At 38.5% G+C, this 18,998-nt stretch overlaps 1 protein-coding gene and 2 long non-coding RNA genes across 4 annotated transcripts; all 3 read right to left on the bottom strand.

The window, feature by feature from the left end:
* Positions 1-3,008, bottom strand: LOC121052073. Its single transcript, XR_005807915.1, has 4 exons — positions 2,947-3,008; positions 2,796-2,837; positions 429-527; positions 1-196 (listed from the first exon to the last, which is right to left on the bottom strand). It is a non-coding gene; the product is annotated as an uncharacterized LOC121052073 (long non-coding RNA).
* A 270-nt stretch (positions 3,009-3,278) lies between these two features.
* Positions 3,279-5,957, bottom strand: LOC112191979. 2 transcript variants are annotated; one of them, XR_002933261.2, is made up of 4 exons: positions 5,848-5,953; positions 5,530-5,688; positions 5,194-5,255; positions 3,279-4,013 (listed from the first exon to the last, which is right to left on the bottom strand). It is a non-coding gene; the product is annotated as an uncharacterized LOC112191979 (long non-coding RNA). The 2 variants fall into 2 exon arrangements; XR_002933260.2 differs by lacking the exon at positions 5,530-5,688 and having other exon boundaries at positions 5,848-5,957.
* Positions 5,958-7,241: 1,284 nt separating this feature from the next.
* On the bottom strand, positions 7,242-9,036 carry LOC112194638 (uncharacterized mitochondrial protein AtMg00810-like). The gene is made up of 2 exons (XM_024334853.1): positions 8,895-9,036; positions 7,242-8,203 (listed from the first exon to the last, which is right to left on the bottom strand). The coding sequence occupies exons 1-2, from the start codon at positions 9,034-9,036 to the stop codon at positions 7,242-7,244; spliced, it is 1,104 nt and encodes a 367-aa protein (XP_024190621.1).
* Between the last annotated feature and the right edge of the window lie 9,962 nt (positions 9,037-18,998).

Genomic DNA, 18,998 nt, shown 5'->3' on the forward strand with positions numbered 1-18,998 from the left:
CCCCATTTTATTTTTTTTAATAATATTTCATCCCAAGTCTTTTTACACTTCCCAAAATACCCTCAAAAGTCAGATTTTCTTATTGGGTCTGTGTTTCCCTCTCTCCCTCTCTCTCTCTCTCTCTCTCTCTCTCTCTCTCTCGTTCTCTTCTCCAAAATGTCGGGCTTTCAGAGAGTACAAAGTTCCAATTATCCAACTGCAAAATTGAAAACAAGACCCAATTATCCAACCGCAAAATCGGAAACGAAATCCAAGTACAAAGTCGGGACTCGGGAGGAGATTACAATCCAAAATCCCAAATCGAATAGCAGATTGCTCATTGCTATACAAGAACTTTTCTTCCAATTTCAGTAACTTTAAGTAAGAAACTCAAACCGTAAGAACAAAGAAGAAAAAATCGACCTTCAAAAGCAGAGCATTAACTCTACCTGCCGGACCCAAAACTCGACCCGCGGCTTCTTGGGCATGACCCAAGCCTGGACGCCCTCCCACGAGTCCAGAACGCTCATATACCACAAGCTCATCCTCTACAAAATGAGCATCCACCTAATCATAAATTGTACAACAATTCAACACCAACTGAACATTTTTTGCAGCAAATTTGAGCAGCAACTAGAACAATAAGCAATTAAGCATAAAAAAAAAAAAAGTAATCGAATTGCAAAAATCCAACCAAATCCATTTTTTAGCACCAATTACTATTGCCCAGACAGTACAAATTCTTCTCTGGGACTAATTTAACCAAACAAACCAGCACATAGCCTCCACAGGGATCGATCTAACCAAAAAAAATAATAATAAAAACCCAAAACAAAAAAAAATTCAGAAAAAATTAAAAATAAAATTCCATTCCAACTGAGAATCCAACCAAGTCATCGATTGAAATCCACAATCCATCCACGCATCAAAACCAAAACCCTAGAATCGGATTCAAATCTCATTTACTTGAACCAATTGGGAACGACAGAGACGCAGAACCAAAAAATAATAATTAAGGGGAGTAATTTGGTCTTCTGCGCCAACTAGCTGTGAGCTCTGGCTTTGTGGGCTAGGGTGGTGAACTGGATGCGACCGAAGCAGCGGGATTTCCAATTATTGTGGTCGCTGGCGATTTCGATAGTGAAGATGGAGTCAGGTTCGAGAGTGGACTCGAGGAAGGTGAGGAGGTCGTTGGTCAGAGAGTGGATTGAGAGGTAAGAGGCAGAGAAGAGGTCGATCGATTTGGGTGTGAGGTTGTCGTAGAACTGAATAGGGCTTACCAATCGGCGTCGTGCGTCGGAGATCTAGCTCATGCGTCGGAGATTCAATTCCAGTTCCATTCGCCGACGTGATGGTGGAAAGAGGGAGTATTCGCCGGAGAGAGAGAGAGAGAGAGAGAGAGAGAGAGAGAGATTAATCTCAGAGAATTTCGTCGGAGAGAGAGAGGATAGAGAAAGGGAAGAACAGAGTCAACAGACCCAAAAAGAAGGGCATTTTGGGAAGTGTAAAAAGACTTGGGATGAAATATTATTAAAAAAATAAAATGGGGTGTGGTTTGCAATTTTGGGGGTGCAAATTTCACCCCCCTTTAGAATCTGGAGACAACACTGTTCTGTCGAGTTTATGATGAGGATGATTGATGCTCCTCAGTTCAACGACCGTAGAGAAGGAAGGATCGAGGAGAAGACAATCAGAAATAGAAGTCCTCTCTCAAGTTTCTGATGAAAAGAATGATGCTCCTCAGATTTTCAGTGACAGCAGAGAGAAAAGGAAGAGAAGCAGAGGTCCTCTCTCTATTTCTTCCGATGAGTATTTCAAGTGTTTGACGGCAAAGAGAGGAGGAGGAGCAGAATGCGGTGGTTTTGCCTCACACGAATGAAAAAAAGACTAGGTTCAGTGTCAATTTTAGAAAAGAACGAGGACAAAATAGGTAATTTATTTAATTTCATTAACAGTTCCGTGTTTTCATCCGCGTTTCGCAAAAGCTAATTTTAAAAGCTACTGAAAGTAGCTTCTTGATTCCTGCTGCCCACAGAAGCACTTCTGCCCAAAAGCAACTATTTTAGAGTTTACCAAACAGCCTCACCTTCCTCCGGAAGCACTTTTGGACCAAAAGCAGGTTTCAAAAGCAATACCAAACTAAGCCTCAGTTAGAAGAGATGAAACAAATGCCACATTTTCAACTTCCTGAGACTCATCATCATTCCATGTTGACAGAAGTGATTTGTTGCTGCTATTTCCATGTTTCCTGTTACCACAGCCAGTAGAAATATGGCCATAGCCACCACATTCATAACATTTGGTTTTTCCAGGATTATTCATCTTGACATTTCCTTTTCCATTCCTAGCATTGTTATCATTATTACTAGTATGGTAAGAATTTCTCCTAGAATCGTTGAGATTTCTATTTGAACTCTTGTTCTTAAGAAATTTCCTGAACTCTTTCATTAAGAGAGCAAGATCAAGAGGTTCTTCTTCTTCTTCAGCTATTGTCATAGCCTTAAACACAACACATTTCACTTTCTTTTCAGGTTTCAGCCTCATCTCATAGGTCTTTAGATTCCCGATAAGTTCGTCTAGAGGATTGTCTTCAATGTCAAAGGAATCCTCAATACTAGTGACCTTAGAGTGAAATTTTTCTGGCAAGGCCCTTAGTATTTTCGTAACAAGTTTATCTTCCTCAAATGGTGTGCCTAAACTTCGACATTGACCGCAATTTTCAAAATTCTACCATGGAAATCATCTACTATTTCATCATCCCCCATAGCCATAGTTTCAAACTCATTGATCAAGCTTTGTAGTTTTTGTGCATGTACCTTTTTGTTGCCTTCATATGTAGTTTGTAGAAGGTCCCAAGCCTACTTGGCGGTGTCACAATGACTGATCCTTAGTTTCTCTCTTTCAGACAAAGCTGTGAATATGCTATTCTTAGCTTTGAAGTCAGATTGAAGATCACGTACTTCTTACCTGTCCAGTCCTTTCGTGACTTTGGGGTGGTAGCAGAGGATCCTTCTCCCTTGGCAGGAATAACTGTTGTAAAATTTTAATTAAAATTCGCAAGCGCACGAATCATTGTTAGTATAGTGTGCAAGTACGAGATCGTTCCAACTGAGGATTGATAATCAATTTAAATCCTAACCTAATTAATCCAAACACAAAAACACATAAACAATCAAACTAAAGAAAATATGGTTTTAAGGTTTTTGACTAAACAAATAATGTGAAAATTAAAAAAAGAAAGAAACAAACAAATAATGATAAAACCTAGGGTTACAGAATCAACCACTAACAATCCTATTTATGTTTCAATGTAATTAACAGATTCTTTTGTTTCTCTAGATGATAATTCCCGTATCTAAGTCCTTCTCAAGTACTCTAGACCATAGTTTTCCTTAAGTGTATGATTCTCTCCCTCTCGGGTAAAGATCTTATACCCTTACTATGCAGTTTATCCTTCTCAGGTATAAATTTAACATACAAGACTCATTACGCTTTAGAAAACAAGGGAATCAAGCAAACCATTAGTCTTTCTCAAGGAATAATGTAATTTACCACACTTAATGACAAGAAGCTAATCAAATTATATTGCATCTCTACTTGAAATTTGTCTTCCAATTACTATATGCAACGCCCTAAGGTGCAATCAAAGAACTTAAACATAAAGCATCAATTCAAATTGACAGGACCCGAAGTCCGAAGTGGCCCTGCGGGGTCCACCTTAGAAGAAATTCTTCCAAACATTTGGCAGAACTTCCCCTAAAATGGACTACCCAAAACCTGGAAAAAGGAAATTTACACTTCTAATTACCCATCCTTATTCTCCTGGAGCCATCCTGCTCCCCAAAACACAACATCTTCCAATTCACATATAATTGTCTCAACCCCAATACAATATTGATCCCATAGATTATTAGAGCAATACTAACCCACTAGATAATAACGAAAACAAAAATAGAATTGAGTACGCGGAAGCAATGCTGTTGGCTATGCCTCGACTCCATGTACGCCCGACCTCAATTAACCTAGCCTGCAAACTGGGCATTTGAAACCGAATGGCCCAGGGAAAAATACGTAAAAACGTTAGCGTGAGTGGATAAAAATAAACAAATTAAAAAGAAAAATATTTCATACTTTCCCACGTTTATTTCTTTAAAAACCTGATGCATGCATCAATAAGAAAACACATTTAGCTTTAAAACCAAGAATTTCAAAACGATACACTGACTACCCTCGCTAGTCACAACATTTGAAAATTATAATGAAAAACGGAAATCTCGTTTCTCAAGAAAAGAAATAAGACTAGCCCCGCTGGCTACAGTGAAAATCGGACTAGACCCCGCTAGCCCAGCAATAATACAATGAGTAGGGGAAGATGATAGCCATACGAATGAGCCTCCCAGGCTCGGGTGATAGCCTCCCAGGCTAAAGTACTCCCATATACTCCCGTTATATACCCACACGCCACTAAGTGTAGCGATTAGGATACTGGGCTTCAGCATTACTGTCACAAAGACAGTAACCAGCGCCACAAAGGCGGACGGGCTTCGGTGATCCCATCACCTCGCCACAAAGGCGGACAATCAATGCTAGCAATGATAATAGTCACCCAAAGTATGGCAAAAGGGTAATCCGTAACCATATAAATCCATAAATACATAAGGCTTCCCCAACTCTCGTACAAGAATTTCCAATGACGTGTCCCACACGCCAAGATAAACTCAAGTTCAAAAATAAATAGGAGAGAATAATAATAAACATAATCTCCATAAATCGAAACAAAACCAATTCCAAGAGCATCATCAAGGCATTCCCAATGCCAAATCCGAAAGTCGATAAATAAATAAGAAAATATAAATAAACCAACGGCGTGTCCCATACGCCAAAAATATTCTCGGGTCAATGATGAATAAGCAAGGAAGTTCAATAATGAACTAATATTTCATTTTGGAAAATACCATGGAAAATACTTTGTTGAAAAACAACATAATTCAAAGTTTCGAATCCGGGCATAACAAAATTAATAACCAAAAATCACAACCGGAATAATTCATAATCACTTCATGAAACTCATCAATGAAAGTAATTCCTCGTGATAAATCAAAATCAGAAATCCGAAAACAATTATATGCTCAAAATGTAATATGATAAATAACTAGAGCATTACTTTAAGAAATAAATGCATGCATCATTATTTAAAAACAAAAGTCCACTCACGGTACTATTCCGACGATCACGCATTCGAGTTCCGTCATCGAGCAATAGCTCGGTACGTCGTCCTGTACACAATTATATTCCGTGAATAACAATTCGGTAATTAAATATGAATCCCAAAATCAATCCTCTCAAGCCAACATCTCTATTTCCTTCTCCGATCCAACCCACACTTCACCACTAACAACATTCCATTAATTTACAAGTTCTAGGGCAAATTCGAGAGAAATCCGACGGTCGGTTTCTCGTAAATTGATAATCGAAATTCTAAATTTCAGAAATTTATAATTGATTCAAAACTCCTCCAATCTTCACCAAAATCACATATACAAACTCTACCTCAATTATGTGATTTAATTAGCTAAACACAGAATTTAAGTCACTATTCACGCGCTGCACTATTCACGCGGCACCACTGTTCACGAGGCGGCCAACTTCTCCAATTGTCACCAAATTTTGGTAGCAGCTTCATCTCAACCTTCCTAGCATTTTTCTCAACTACACCAAGTTCAGAAAACAACCAGAACTACCTCAACAATTAAGAAAACAGTAAACCCCAATTTGTGAATAGTGCCGGATTTTCAATCTCTAAAATCCTCCAATATATGCAAAATTATACTCAAAAGAAAGATCATGAGGTAAAGAACAACTTTATACCTTGAGGTTTCTCCAAAATGTCGATGGTTTGGACGGATCTCCTTTTCTTTCTCTCCTTCTTTCTTTCTCTTTCTCTCTCTCTTCCTTCCTTTCTGGTTCTGAACGTGAATACATGAATAGTAGAAGAAGATGGCTGATTTAATGTAGTTAGGGACAAGGTGAAATGACTAAAATGCCATCAAAACGAAAATACCCAAAACTTTCGCATACAAACTCCGATTTTAACGTGCCACATGTCTACGAAATCGGTTTAACGTCCTCTACAACTTTCATGAAGAAAATTTTCTCAAATTTTAATCCGAACAAAAAGTCATCTTTTAGGGCCCCCTAAAAGTACCGAAACGACAATAAAAGTGAAAGTAAAGGTCGTTTACCATCCAAATGAGTAGTAAATCAGTAAATTCAGGTTCGGGACGTTATACAAATAGTGATTATTCATTCATCATAAAGAAACTATAAATCATTCAATATAACATCAAAGTACATAAACAATCATGATAGGGCATCATCCTAGCCTTAGAAAAAGTTTAACAAAAGATAACTAAGTAAAACATAGGAAAAACATAAAAAGAATGGAAAGGAAAAGAAAGGGAAGATGCATGAGTCGTCTCCGCTCCTTAGGTGTCTACATTGTACTACCGAGACTCTCTTCTCATGTGAATTCGTGCTCGCTTATATAGGGAAGATTTCTGCTCATCTTCGGCTTCATGTTTCCTTGTAAAACTTGGGTTTAGATTCCTTTCTTCATTTGGAATGGGAAAACCTTGAAATATCTCTTGTAGAAGTAGGAATAAGTTCATCATTGAATCCTCATCTGAATTAACTTGCTTGAAACATAAGGATTGACGATCTTGTGCCACGAAACTTGAGTTCTCCACGAATGTTTGTAAATTTCTGAGCAGGTTTCCTATTTGCCAGTTTTCCATGTTACTTCATTCATTTTTAATGATCTGTTTCAAGTTCATTAGGATTTGGAGTGCAGACAAAGAAAAGAGGTTTCATTGTTAAGAATTGTAAGCAATTGTTTCTTTGCTGATTTGCAAGTTCAGAAGTTCAGAAACAATTTTTCTATACCAATATGTTTGTAGTTAATTATTATAATGTTTAGAATTGACTAAAGGTGTTTTGTTGTTATTTGTTGTTACAATTGACCAAAGGTCAACTCAGATATTGCTTTGCATATAGCTTCAAATGAGTTATCCAGTTTTGTTAACCAAAATTAATAATCTTAAACAGAAATGATATGGAAGAAAATGTCTTTCTGATTATTCACATTATTGATTTGCACGCTTTATACATATGTGTATTACAATTAGATCCACATTCTAATCCTAAGATCAAGCATAATTACATACATAGTTATCACGTAGTGATTGACATAATCAACTTCCTGATTACATGGGATTCTTTCCTTCGATACTCCCCCTCAAGTTGGAGTGTATGTTGATTACACTCAACTTGCGAAGTAATGCCTCAAACTGGATTGAACTCAGGGGCTTGGTAAACAGGTCTGCTGGTTGCTCTTTGGTGCGAACATATGCTGTTTTGACTATTCCTCTTTGCACCTTTTCAAGAACAACATGACAATTGATTTCTATATGCTTTGTGCACTCATGAAATACTGGGTTTGATGCTATATGAATAGCAGCTTGATTGTCACAAAATAACCTAACTAGTTGTGTATGATTTACATTCAAATCCTTCAATATATTGCGCAACCAAGTCACCTCACAACACGTAGTGGCCATAGAACGATATTCCGCTTCAGCACTTGAGCGAGCTACTGTACTCTGCTTCTTTGTTTTCCATGAAATTGGTGCATTACCAAAAAGAATGCAATATCTTGGCACTGACCTCCTTGTGTCCTTGCAACGAGCCCAGTCAGCGTCGCAATATGCCCTTAACTCTAATGACCCTGTGGAAGGCAGAAGAATCCCTTGCTCTGGTGCTTGTTTAATGTACCTTAAGACCTTATGCGCTGCCTCAAGATGTGGTTTCTTGGGCTTGTCCATAAACTGACTTAGTAAGTGGATGACATAGACAAGATCAAGCCTTGTAATGGTAAGGTATATGAGCCGCCCTACCAATCTGCAATATTGTGATGGATCATCTAGTAAATCTCCATTTGTTTGTGTGAGTGATATACTTTGATTAACAGGAAAACGTGAGGACTTGGCACCAAGGAAACCTGTGTCTTCAAGAATCTCTAGGGCATACTTCCTTTGACATAGTGCAATGCCTTGCTTTGATCTGGCTACTTCTATTCCCAAAAAGTACTTTAGCTGCCCCATATCCTTTAGCTTGAAATGACTAGAAAGAAATTGTTTGGTGTCCATGATATCTTTCAAACTGTTTCCTGCCAAGATTACATCATCAACATAAATCAATAAAGCTGTGAATTTTCCCTGATGATTTCGGATGAATAGTGAATAATCAGACCAAGATTGATGGAACCCTGCAGACTTGAGAGCTGTTGAAAGCTTGATGAACCATTGACGTGAAGCTTGTTTTTAACCCATAAATTGACTCGTGTAGCTTGCAAACCCTAGTCTCCCCCTTTCGTCCGAACCTAGGAGGTATATGCATGTAGACTTCTTCATATAGATCACTATGAAGAAACACATTGTTCACGTCTAATTGGTGTAAATGCCAGCCTTGCATAGCTGCAAGACCAAGAAGAACTCTCACTGTTGTCAGTTTGGCTACAGGGGCGAAAGTTTCACGATAGTCAACCCCTTCAATAGTGTATCCCTTAGCAACTAGGCATGGTTTGTATCTCTTAATAGTGCCATCTGGATTGAGTTTGATCTTGTAAACCCATTTGCAACCAATGGGTCGTTTATGAGATGGTAAGGGAACCAAACTCCAAGTATTGTTTGCTTGGAGTGCTTAAATCTCCTTGTGCATTGCCTCTCTCCATTGTGGACTCTGGACGGCCTGGGAAAAAGAAGTAGATTCTCAGTGGATTGTGAGTTTAGTGGTGAAGACTCGATGGTGAGAAGAAAGTCTATCGTAAGATAAGACATGAGAAAGGTGGTGAGCAATACCTGAGGGAAGAACCACGTTCGTTGAAGATGAAGGTGGGAGTCGAGAGGGGAGAGATGCCTCTACATGGAAATCCTGCAAATATGATGGAGTCTTGGTAGGCCTGGAGGACCAACGTATTGATGATGGTGGTGAAGGAGACATGGTGGTAGGCTCAGTATGTGAATTAGGAGAAGAAGAGTGATCTGTAGATGGAAGAATAATTAAATCAGTTGATGAAGAGGGATTGGTGATAGGAGGAAGTGGTTGACTTGCAGCAGAAGAAAGATCATGATGAGGATTTTCAGGGATTGAATCTTCATGTCGTGATGGAGACGAAATTGGAAGTTCATAATCAAGATATGAAGATTGTGATGGTTGTGGGAAAAGAGGCTTGAGAGATGGAGAATTCGAATTGGTGTTGGATTGGAATGGAAAGACATCCACAAAGAATAAAACGTCTCTAGAAACAAGAACTTTGTGTTTGACAATACCATAAACTCTATACCCTTTTTTACCATGAGGATAACCTAGAAATATTCATTTGGTTGAACGAGGATCAAATTTGGTTGGTTTGAGAGGATGAGTTGACACAAAGCACAAACAACCAAATACCTGTAAATGAGAATAATTTGTTGCCTTATTGAACAATTTTTTGAAAGGTGTTTTTCCCTTGAGGAGTGGTGTTGGAGTCCTATTGATTAAGTATGTTGAGGTGAGTATGGCATCCCCCCAAAAACGTATAGGTAAATGAGCTTGGAAAAGAAGAGCTCGAGCAACATTGAGTAAGTGTCTATGTTTGCGTTTAACAACACCATTTTGTTGTAGTGTGTTGATGCAACTGGTATGGTGGACTATCCCTTTGAAGAAATAAAAATGTTCAAGCTTAAACTTGGGACCATTGTCACTACGCACAACTTTTACCCTTATCAAATTGATTTTCAACCATGTAAATGAAGTTAATGAGAAAATTTTGTGTTTCAGACTTATGTTTCATCAAATACACCAAGTGCTCCTAGTGTGATCATCAACTATGGTGAGAAAGTATTTGGCACCAGAAATTGAAGGAACATGATATCCACCCCAAATGTCAACATGTATCAAATCAAAAGAAGACTCACTAGAAGAAGTACTTAAAGGAAATGGCATCCTGGTTTGTTTGGCCAAAGGGCAAATGGTACATTTGCTTGTGTCACAAGCTTTATTTTCAAAAAAGGGAAATAACAAAGATACTTTGCTTGAAGGGTGACCAAGTTGTTGATGCCAGAGGATGTGTGTTTTGCTGTGAATAGAATTGCATGAACTTTTCTGCATGGGGTTGAGGCAGTAGAGTCCTTCCCTCTCAGTTCCCATCCCAATCATCTTCCCCGATCGTAGGTCCTGTATGACACAAACTTGTCTGAGAAAGATAGTAATATAAAAGGAATCAAAGGCCAATTTACTAATTGAGATCAAGTTCAGATAAAAGAATGGGACTCATAAAACATTATGGAGGACAAAATGAGGAGAGAACACTACTTTGCCAATACGAGTGACTTGAGCAGAGGTACCATCTGGTAACTTAACCCAATGATTGCTAACAGATTTCAATGAGGTGATAAGAGAAGATTTACAAACTATGTGATCACTAGCCCCACTATCCAATATCAATATTGTTTCTTTGCCATCTTGAGAGAGAGTGAATGCTTTACCTGATAATTCATCAAAGTCTGGAACATTACCAACTTGATTTGCTGTGGCAGTTTTGTTCTTGTTTAGGAGACCCATGAGCTGCTGGCACTCTTCCTGTGAAAATGGGAAACTAGAAGCAGCCTCTCTTTTATCATTCATGGAGACAATGTGATTACCTTTCGCACGTACTTGTCCTCCCTCCATAGCAACCTTTCTTTTGCGACAGTACTCATAAGTATGCCCTTTCCATTTACAGAACGTACACTTGAGGTGTGCCCTGCAATTCTTTGTGCTATGATTGGTTTTGTTGCACTTTTCACATTTAGTTTCACCTTCTCCAAATTCAAACTCACGGTTGGCTTTCTTCACCACAAAGGCAGCAGCTTCCGACTGAGTCAACACCTTTCCACTTGACACCTCTGCTTGCTTCTCATGTTGGAGTGCCATGGAATATGCTTTATTCACACTTGGAAGAGGATACATTCCCACGATATTGTCTTCTGAGTTTCCATGTAATCCTTTATCTCCTTGGCTGTCTCACAACTACATGGAGGAATTTCACAGAGGGCGTCTCTCTCATCCCAGAGAATCTTGAGTTTGGTAAAGAAAGATGTTACTGAGGTACTGCCTTGTTCACAATCATGAATGGCATTTTCTATATGAAATAGTTGCACAGTGTTTGTATGCGAGAACCGTTCTTGCAATTCAAGCCACATGCTTCTTGCATCCTTGCAATGAATAACACTGCCAGAAATTTCCTTTGACATGGATCACAGCAGCCACGTTTTCACCAGTGTGTTGCATCAATCCCACTATTGTTGTTCTTCAACCCTCTTAGTTGGCCTCTTGATGGATCCATCAATGAATCCCTTCTTGTTCTTGATTGTGAGAGCCATGCTCATAGATTGAATCCAAGTTGTGTAGTTGTCTTCCACCAAAGTCTGTGATACGAGTACCGCGCCAGGCTGATCTGAATGGTGGAGGAAAAGCGGATGGTTTGAGCTTTCCCATGGTTCTGTATTCTTCAGTGAATTCGAAGACGTGCCAATTTGAATGACCTTCTGATCTTCATCACCTGCCACGGAGTTTTGGTTGTGGTCTATTTGTTTCATGTTTAGGTTTCAGATCGTTGCTTTGATACCATAAACGGAAACGCTATGGAAGAAAATGTTTTTCTTATTATTCACAGTATTGATTTACACGCTTTATACATATGTGTATTGCAATTAGATCCACATTTTAATCCTAAGATCAAGCATAATTACATACATAGTAATCACGTAGTGATTGACAGAATCAACTTTCTGATTACATGGGATTCTTTCCTTCAATAAATCTTTTGTTTGTTCCTGTAATGCTTAATTTTTGTTTTGGTTACTGTGCTTTGACTTTGATCTTTTTGTTTGTTCTTTGAGTTTTATTTTTTGTTCATTTTTTAATTGCTACATGTATCTGCTTTGTTTTTTTTTTTTTTTTTATGTTGATTTTCAAATTATCTTTAGAATGAATGAATGCATCCATTTTTTTTTCTAAGTTCATAAGTATAGATATTGCTTTATAATATTGAGTGTCATGCTTTGTATAAGTTGTTGTATGTAGGAGGTAATATATTGTTCTTGAATAGTTCATTGATTTCAAGAGGAACATGTCAAAAATGAAATTGCATAGAAATAGGTTCAAAGGTGACTGCTTTCTTGATACTTTTTAATATAAGAACGCAGTTTTTCATACACATAATTATTGATAGTTCAGTTGTTAGAGCAACTCCAACAGATTCTCTATATTTCGATTTTTCTCTACTTTAGGGAAAAATAAGCCTCTTTTGCCCCAACAGATTCCATATAACTATCCCTATTTTAGGGAAAGTGAGGAAAGAGAAAACCAAATTCCCTATATTTACAGCAAACTCTAAAATTTTAAGGAAGAATATGGAGATTTTAGAGATTATTGTAAAATAGGGAATCTATTGGAGCTGGAGAATAAAAAGAGGCTAAAGCTTTTACTTTTGCTTCCCTATAATACAGAAATTATAGGGACGCTGTTGGAGTTGCTCTTAATTTTTTCCTCCCTCCTCTGTAAAGAAGGCTGATAATTATTATTGAAAAGGTCAAGGGGCGTACTTTGTTGGTTAGTGGTTTGTTCTTTCCAATTTTTTTGATTTTACGATATACTTGATTACATTTCAGGCATCAAGATCAGTGATATTTGAAAGAAGTTAGGGACGAGTTTGTTATAGCACCTTCTGTTTAGTTAAGGTAATGTCATTTTTTAAATTGTACTCATTTCTCTGCAATGTTTTATTTAAGTAGAAGCAGTATAGTTTTTATGGAAAAGCTGATAGATTTACCTTTTGTTATTATTTTCAATTTTTTATTTGTTATTTTGGGGCTCTGTTTTTGAATTCATCATTATTAAATGAAATTTTTGCTGTGGAAAGTTACTGTTCAGGTGATTATAACCATTGATCAAATTTGTCCGCAATCTATAGGCAGTTACTTATTTAACCGTTGATAACAATTGTTTAACGTTTTATTGAATGTGTAGGATTGTCGGGTGATTGGAACAATTGGTTAAAATATGCTAAACAGAAAAGAGAGTTAGTGTTATGTTTCTTTTATTTGGCAAAGAGTTGTCCAAAAATCATACAGTAAAACATTGCAAAAAATTCTTTTTAAAGTGAGCCAGTCCTTTATCACTAGAAAAGACAAAAACAAATGTTTTCGTAATCTCTGTAAAAAGAGAAGCAGCCATTTCAGATTATGATTTTCTGTGTAATTAGTTAGATGTGTTGGTTATGGCTTGCGGACGTCATATAATGGTTTCAGTTTGGTGATAGAAATGTTTGTTTTATCATATCAATTATTTAACCTCAATGCAATTTTTTTGCAGACTGTCTTCAACTGAATCATATCATTCACGAGATTTTGTTGACAGGCAAGCTATGTTGCTGCATTTCCTTACTTCCCACATTTCTTGGTAAGTATTAACACTTGCTCTATATCATTTTGGGTAAGAAGAAGAAAAAGGTTCATGCCTGTAATACATGGATTCCACTTATGGTAATGTACTACTTCATCTCATACCCTCACTTTATAATTCAGTAGTAGCATTAAATCAATTCAAAGTACGTAGTTCTGGTGTTTAATATCAACTTCCAGAAATCGAAGAAGACAGTGCTCTAGCTCTTGCTATAATTCCATATTAGATTGAGAAAATTTGTCAAATATGCATCTTGCAGGGACAGAGATTGGTAGAACTTCAAAATGGCAATGATGCATTGAACCTCAGGAAAGATCCAAGATTTTGGTCAATTTTTGAAGGAAGCTTTAGCTTTGTTTAAGAAGAAGTAGCTGCTAAAATTCAGTTATCTAAAATTCTGCTCTTGAGTGACGTTTTTCTTTCTAAATTTTGTGTATTAGTATATTAACATCTGAATGAAATAATTTGACCTTAAGTTTCAATTTGAATGGAGATCAAACTAATGATGTCCCCTGATACTAAGATCTACTTTAGCTCAATCAAGGCTTCTAATTCATAACACTAAATCCCACGGCAAAGCGCGGGCAAAATTTCTAGTAAAAACTAAATATAAATGTCAAGTACTACAGCTACATTAAATACATTAGAGATCTTGACTGCTGCTGTACGTTACGGTATTCCAGATTTGCTGCTTCTACAGTTGATCTGTCACGCCCCTGATTTTACACACATGAAAATCGATATATATAACCCCATAATTATATATGTGTGAACGTCCAGTCATCAATACAAAATACCTGGAATCTTTTTTCCCTTTAACTTACACAGATATTGATGCCCTGAACCCTCAAAGTTAATATACACTCGCTCCATAGAGTTATATATTACACAAGCTTACGAATTAAATTGTCAACAACAAGATAAAACGTAAATTCTCCTCAGAGCTCACTACAACGGAAGTCCAAATAACGGTAAAGTCACAAAGATGGTTTCCTACCGTAAAGCTGCTAGCTCGCTGCCTCAACCTTGATTATCCTAACCTGCAGAATTAACCCCTACACCTTTTGAATAGTGTACCGGGTTGTCACACAACAAACCCGGTAAGCTTTTGCAAGCCCGTATGAGTAACTCAAAACACACATGCACAACTCACGCCAAACAAGGAAAACAACTCACGCTTTGATTCCTTAAAACACGAAATAAGGAGAACAACTCACACTTTAATTTCCTTTCAAATCGAAATAAAAGAAAGCAACTCACACCTTGTTTCCTTTTAAAACGAAACATAGAAAACAACCCACACTTGAATTCTATCAATAAAACATAGAAAACAACTCACACCTTGAATTCTATCAGTTGTACCATAAGCGTACCATAGAAAGCAACTCACACCTTGTTTCCTATCAAATGTACCATAATCGTACCATAGAAAGCAACTCACACCTTGATTTCTATCAAAACGTTAATAAGGAAAACAACTCACACCTTGTCCCCTTAAAAACCATTAATAAGGAAGCAACTCACAACTTGTTCCCTAAAAATACGTAATGTCATGAGTTGTAAATAACCAATTCCCGTTACCCCATGAATTACCTATATGGTAGACAGATTAGAGCTCTAACTGAAAACGTAACCACTCGTCTGGCCAAAGACGTGGTCACCTGATATTCTGCCCAAGGTCTTAGACCTTCGATCCTCGGGCCGCACTGTCCCTTGGAGCAAAACATTAAAGGAGTCGCACAGGACCCAAAATGTTACACAAATCGCAACGCTTTTGAAAACAATCGAAATCAACATTTCCATAATCATTGTTTTCCAAAAAAGCCATAACACAAAACAATAAAAAGCATCAATTCATGCCTATTGCTTTCATACCCAAATCTCAACGCTTTTCAAAACAAATCGAAATCAATCATTTCCACAAATCATTTGTTTTCCAAAAGCCACACCCCAAAACAATAAAAAGCATCATTTCATGCATATTGTTTTCATAAATCCACAAACCACCCAAAACATATATATTTCACGTAAATATATATCTACTAATACATGAATACGTATGTATATATATACATCCCATAATATATATATACACACATAGTCATCTACTCAAAAATACCACTAATACCAACTATAGTTTGCAGTTAACTAATAACTCTCAAAACAATAAGGTATTCCCGTTCGTGAATGAACTTCGTGAGATTACTCACCTTGAAACTCCCGCTGCGTCTTCTATATAGAACCGAACCAAAACTATCACCAACAACTCGTCCAATTCATCTTTAGAAGCACCTAATCACCAATGACCTCAAATCAGTAACGATTCACAAACGATTTAAGTCCGAAATCCCTATTTTGAACTAAATCCCCAAAGTAACGCCAATCAAGGCAAAACCACATCCGAGACCACCCAATGTCTCCGGAACACTTCTACAATCGATATGTCCAAACCACAAGTCGATCGGACGCTCGGATCCTCACGGATCGAAGCATCAAACGGTCCGAAACCGTAAAAATCACAATATATTCATACGATCTCCAAAAATTGCGTATTATATATCAAAACGCTCGTATCGACGAGTGGATGATATACAATACCAGAAACTAACCATTACATGGCCGGAAGGCCACCATAACGCCGCCACAGTCGGCTGTAACGTCCCGTACCTCAATTTACTAGTTTACTAGTCATTTGGACAGTAAACGACAATTACTTTCACTTTTTACTTTGTTTCGATACTTTTAGTGGCCCTAAAAGTTGACTTTTTGTTCGGGTCAAAATTTGAGAAAATGTTCTTCATGAAAGTTGTAGAGAATGTTAAACCGAGCGCGTGCATATGTGGTACGTAAAAATTGGAGCTCGTATGCGAAAGTTATAAGCGAAAATGTGAATGTTACTGTTCATGGTAACTTTCTATATATATAGAAAGTTACTGTGGTAGATTTCCATTTCCGGAAATCTACCTTCTCTCTCCTCTCCCCCGACCTCTCTTCTTTCCCTTTCGGATCCTTCTTCTTCCCTTCGATTGGCCGCCGTCCGGCCATCACCCGGCAGAAAGCCGGCCACCACAGGGTCGCCTCCTCCCCCTGGTCACGCTGGTGCCCTTAGTTTTCGACGATTTGGCCGGAAAAGCTCGGATCGAAGCTAGGTTTGCTCCGGTTGCAGTTTTGGGGTTTCGCCGATTTCCGGCCATTCCGGCCACCTCCGGCCACCAGGTTAGCATCGAAGGTTCGGTTTTTGATGGTGATCATTTCCCCTAAGGTTGTTCAATCCAATTTGCAGTGTAGATATCGAATTGATGATTTTTCATTTCTAGGGTTCTTGAGGCTTCGGGGCTTTCCTTCACCAGCTTGATTCGACCACTTCGAGGTAATATTGGATGATGTTGTAGTTGGGAAGTTGGTTGGGCTTGTTGTGTAGATGCTAGTGCCGGAGTTTGGTGGCCATCAGAGGTGGTGGCCGCCGGCGCGTGGGGCCCACGCGCTGCCACTGTTGGTGGCGCGTGGAGGCTTATATGGCAGTGTTTTAATTTCATTTTTTAGCCCATTAAATTGTATATTGTTGTAGAGCTTGTATGTGAAGTTTGGTGAATTTTGGAGGAGTTTGGAATTGTTTGTGAATTTCCGAAGTTTGGAGTTTTGTGATGGAATTGTGGGAAATCCGGCCGTCGGATTTCCCTCGTTTTCATTGTGGAATATGTAATTGAAGAAGTAGTGTTGTGGAAGAGATTTGGGTGGAATTTGAGAAGTAATGGAGAATGAGATTTTCGAGTTTCGTTTAGGTTCGTATTTATTTTATCGGATTGCCGTTTACGGAAACATAATTGTGTACAGGACGACGTACCGAGCTATTGCTCGATGAAGGAACTCGTTTGCGTGGTCGCCCAATAGTACTGTGAGTGGACCTTTGCTTTTAAATAAGTGATGCATGCATTTATTTACTAAAGTACGTTCTATTTAATTAACCTATCACTTTCCGAGCATATGAATTGATTTTTGGAATTTAATGATGATTTATTTCGGTATGACTTTCGGAATTGGTTTTGGGATATATGATTATTATTTGGAAATATGATTTACGAGATTTTTCGACGACTTATTTTACAGAGATGATTTTTGGATTACATATTATATTTAGTAGTCAAGTTAGAGATATTCTGGAATATTATTGAAAATGAGATTTTTCCGAAGGAATTTGGGCTCGTATTAATTTCCGGGTTTGGTTCTGAATTTGAGAGTATTTGGCGTGCGGGGTCACGTCATTGGAATATTTATTTGTTTTCTCGTGAGATGTTGGGAAAGCCTTTCGGATTTTATGGATTTTGAATGATTTTCTCACCATACTCGGGTCATTCGATTAGGTCTCCTCCTCACTTACTTTGCGTTTGTGAGTGGCAGTTGAGGTAGCTTATTCTCCTCCTCACTTACTTTGTGTTTGTGAGTGGCAGTCGAGGTGATTTATTCTCCTCCTCACGTGGGTGGCAGTCGAGGTTATTAGTTCTCCTCCTCACACAATCTATGTGTGAGTGGTAGTCGAGGGTAGGTTGAGCCTAAGGGGCTCCTTTACCCGTATGGTGACGTCCCTTCCCCATATTCTACTATTTGTTACTTGACTAGCGGGGCTAGTCCGATTCTTTTAGCCAGCGGGGACTGGTATGGTTTTTCACGAGACTCCGAGTTTTTAAAGACATACGTTTTATAAATGTTGCATGCATCGGGAATTTTTTTTTAAGAAATAAATGTGGGAAAGTATGAAATCTTTTTCTTGATAATTTGTTTATTTTTGTCCACTCACGCTAACGTTTTTCATCTACTTTCCCCTGGGCCTTTCGGTTTCTAATGCCCAGTTTGCAGGCGTTATTAGTTGAGGTCGTGCGTACGTGGTTCGAGGCATAGTTGACGAATAGCTTCCGCACTTCTTTGTTTGGCTCTGATCTATTGTGGGTTACTGTTCTGGGTAGTCCACTTTAGGGGTGACTCGACCTGTTCTCGGTAAGGTTATCACTAAGGTGGGCCCCGCAGGGCCACCCCAGATTTCGGGGTGAAATCCGGGGCGGGTCCTGTCATCGGCGGTGCAACCACCACAACTACCATCGGCCAAAACTCAACACCACAACAATCAAGCCAACCAGAAATGTTCATCATGATGAGTAGAGCAACTTTCATACCTGGAGCTAAGCCTGGTTCGGCCTAGATCGTCCTAGATCAAGCTTGCAAGATCGGCCAATCGCAGCCGTCTGATCAAACCCCAGATTCGTTGTGCACCGTAGATTTTCAAACCTAGATCTTCCACTACACACGCAAAATCGTCCTACAAGGTGGTTATGAGGATGATCAGAAGGAGGAGGAGATTCCGAAACTGAGAACGATCTGCCGAGGAGTCGCCGGAAACTGAGAAAATCCGACAGGATCCGACTACGTCTACTGTAGCTCCTCCGATCTCCACTTTCCGATGGTCTCCGTCGCCGTCAAGCACC

This window comes from Rosa chinensis, chromosome 3 (genome assembly GCF_002994745.2).
Source record: "Rosa chinensis cultivar Old Blush chromosome 3, RchiOBHm-V2, whole genome shotgun sequence".
Taxonomy (NCBI): Eukaryota; Viridiplantae; Streptophyta; class Magnoliopsida; order Rosales; family Rosaceae; genus Rosa; species Rosa chinensis.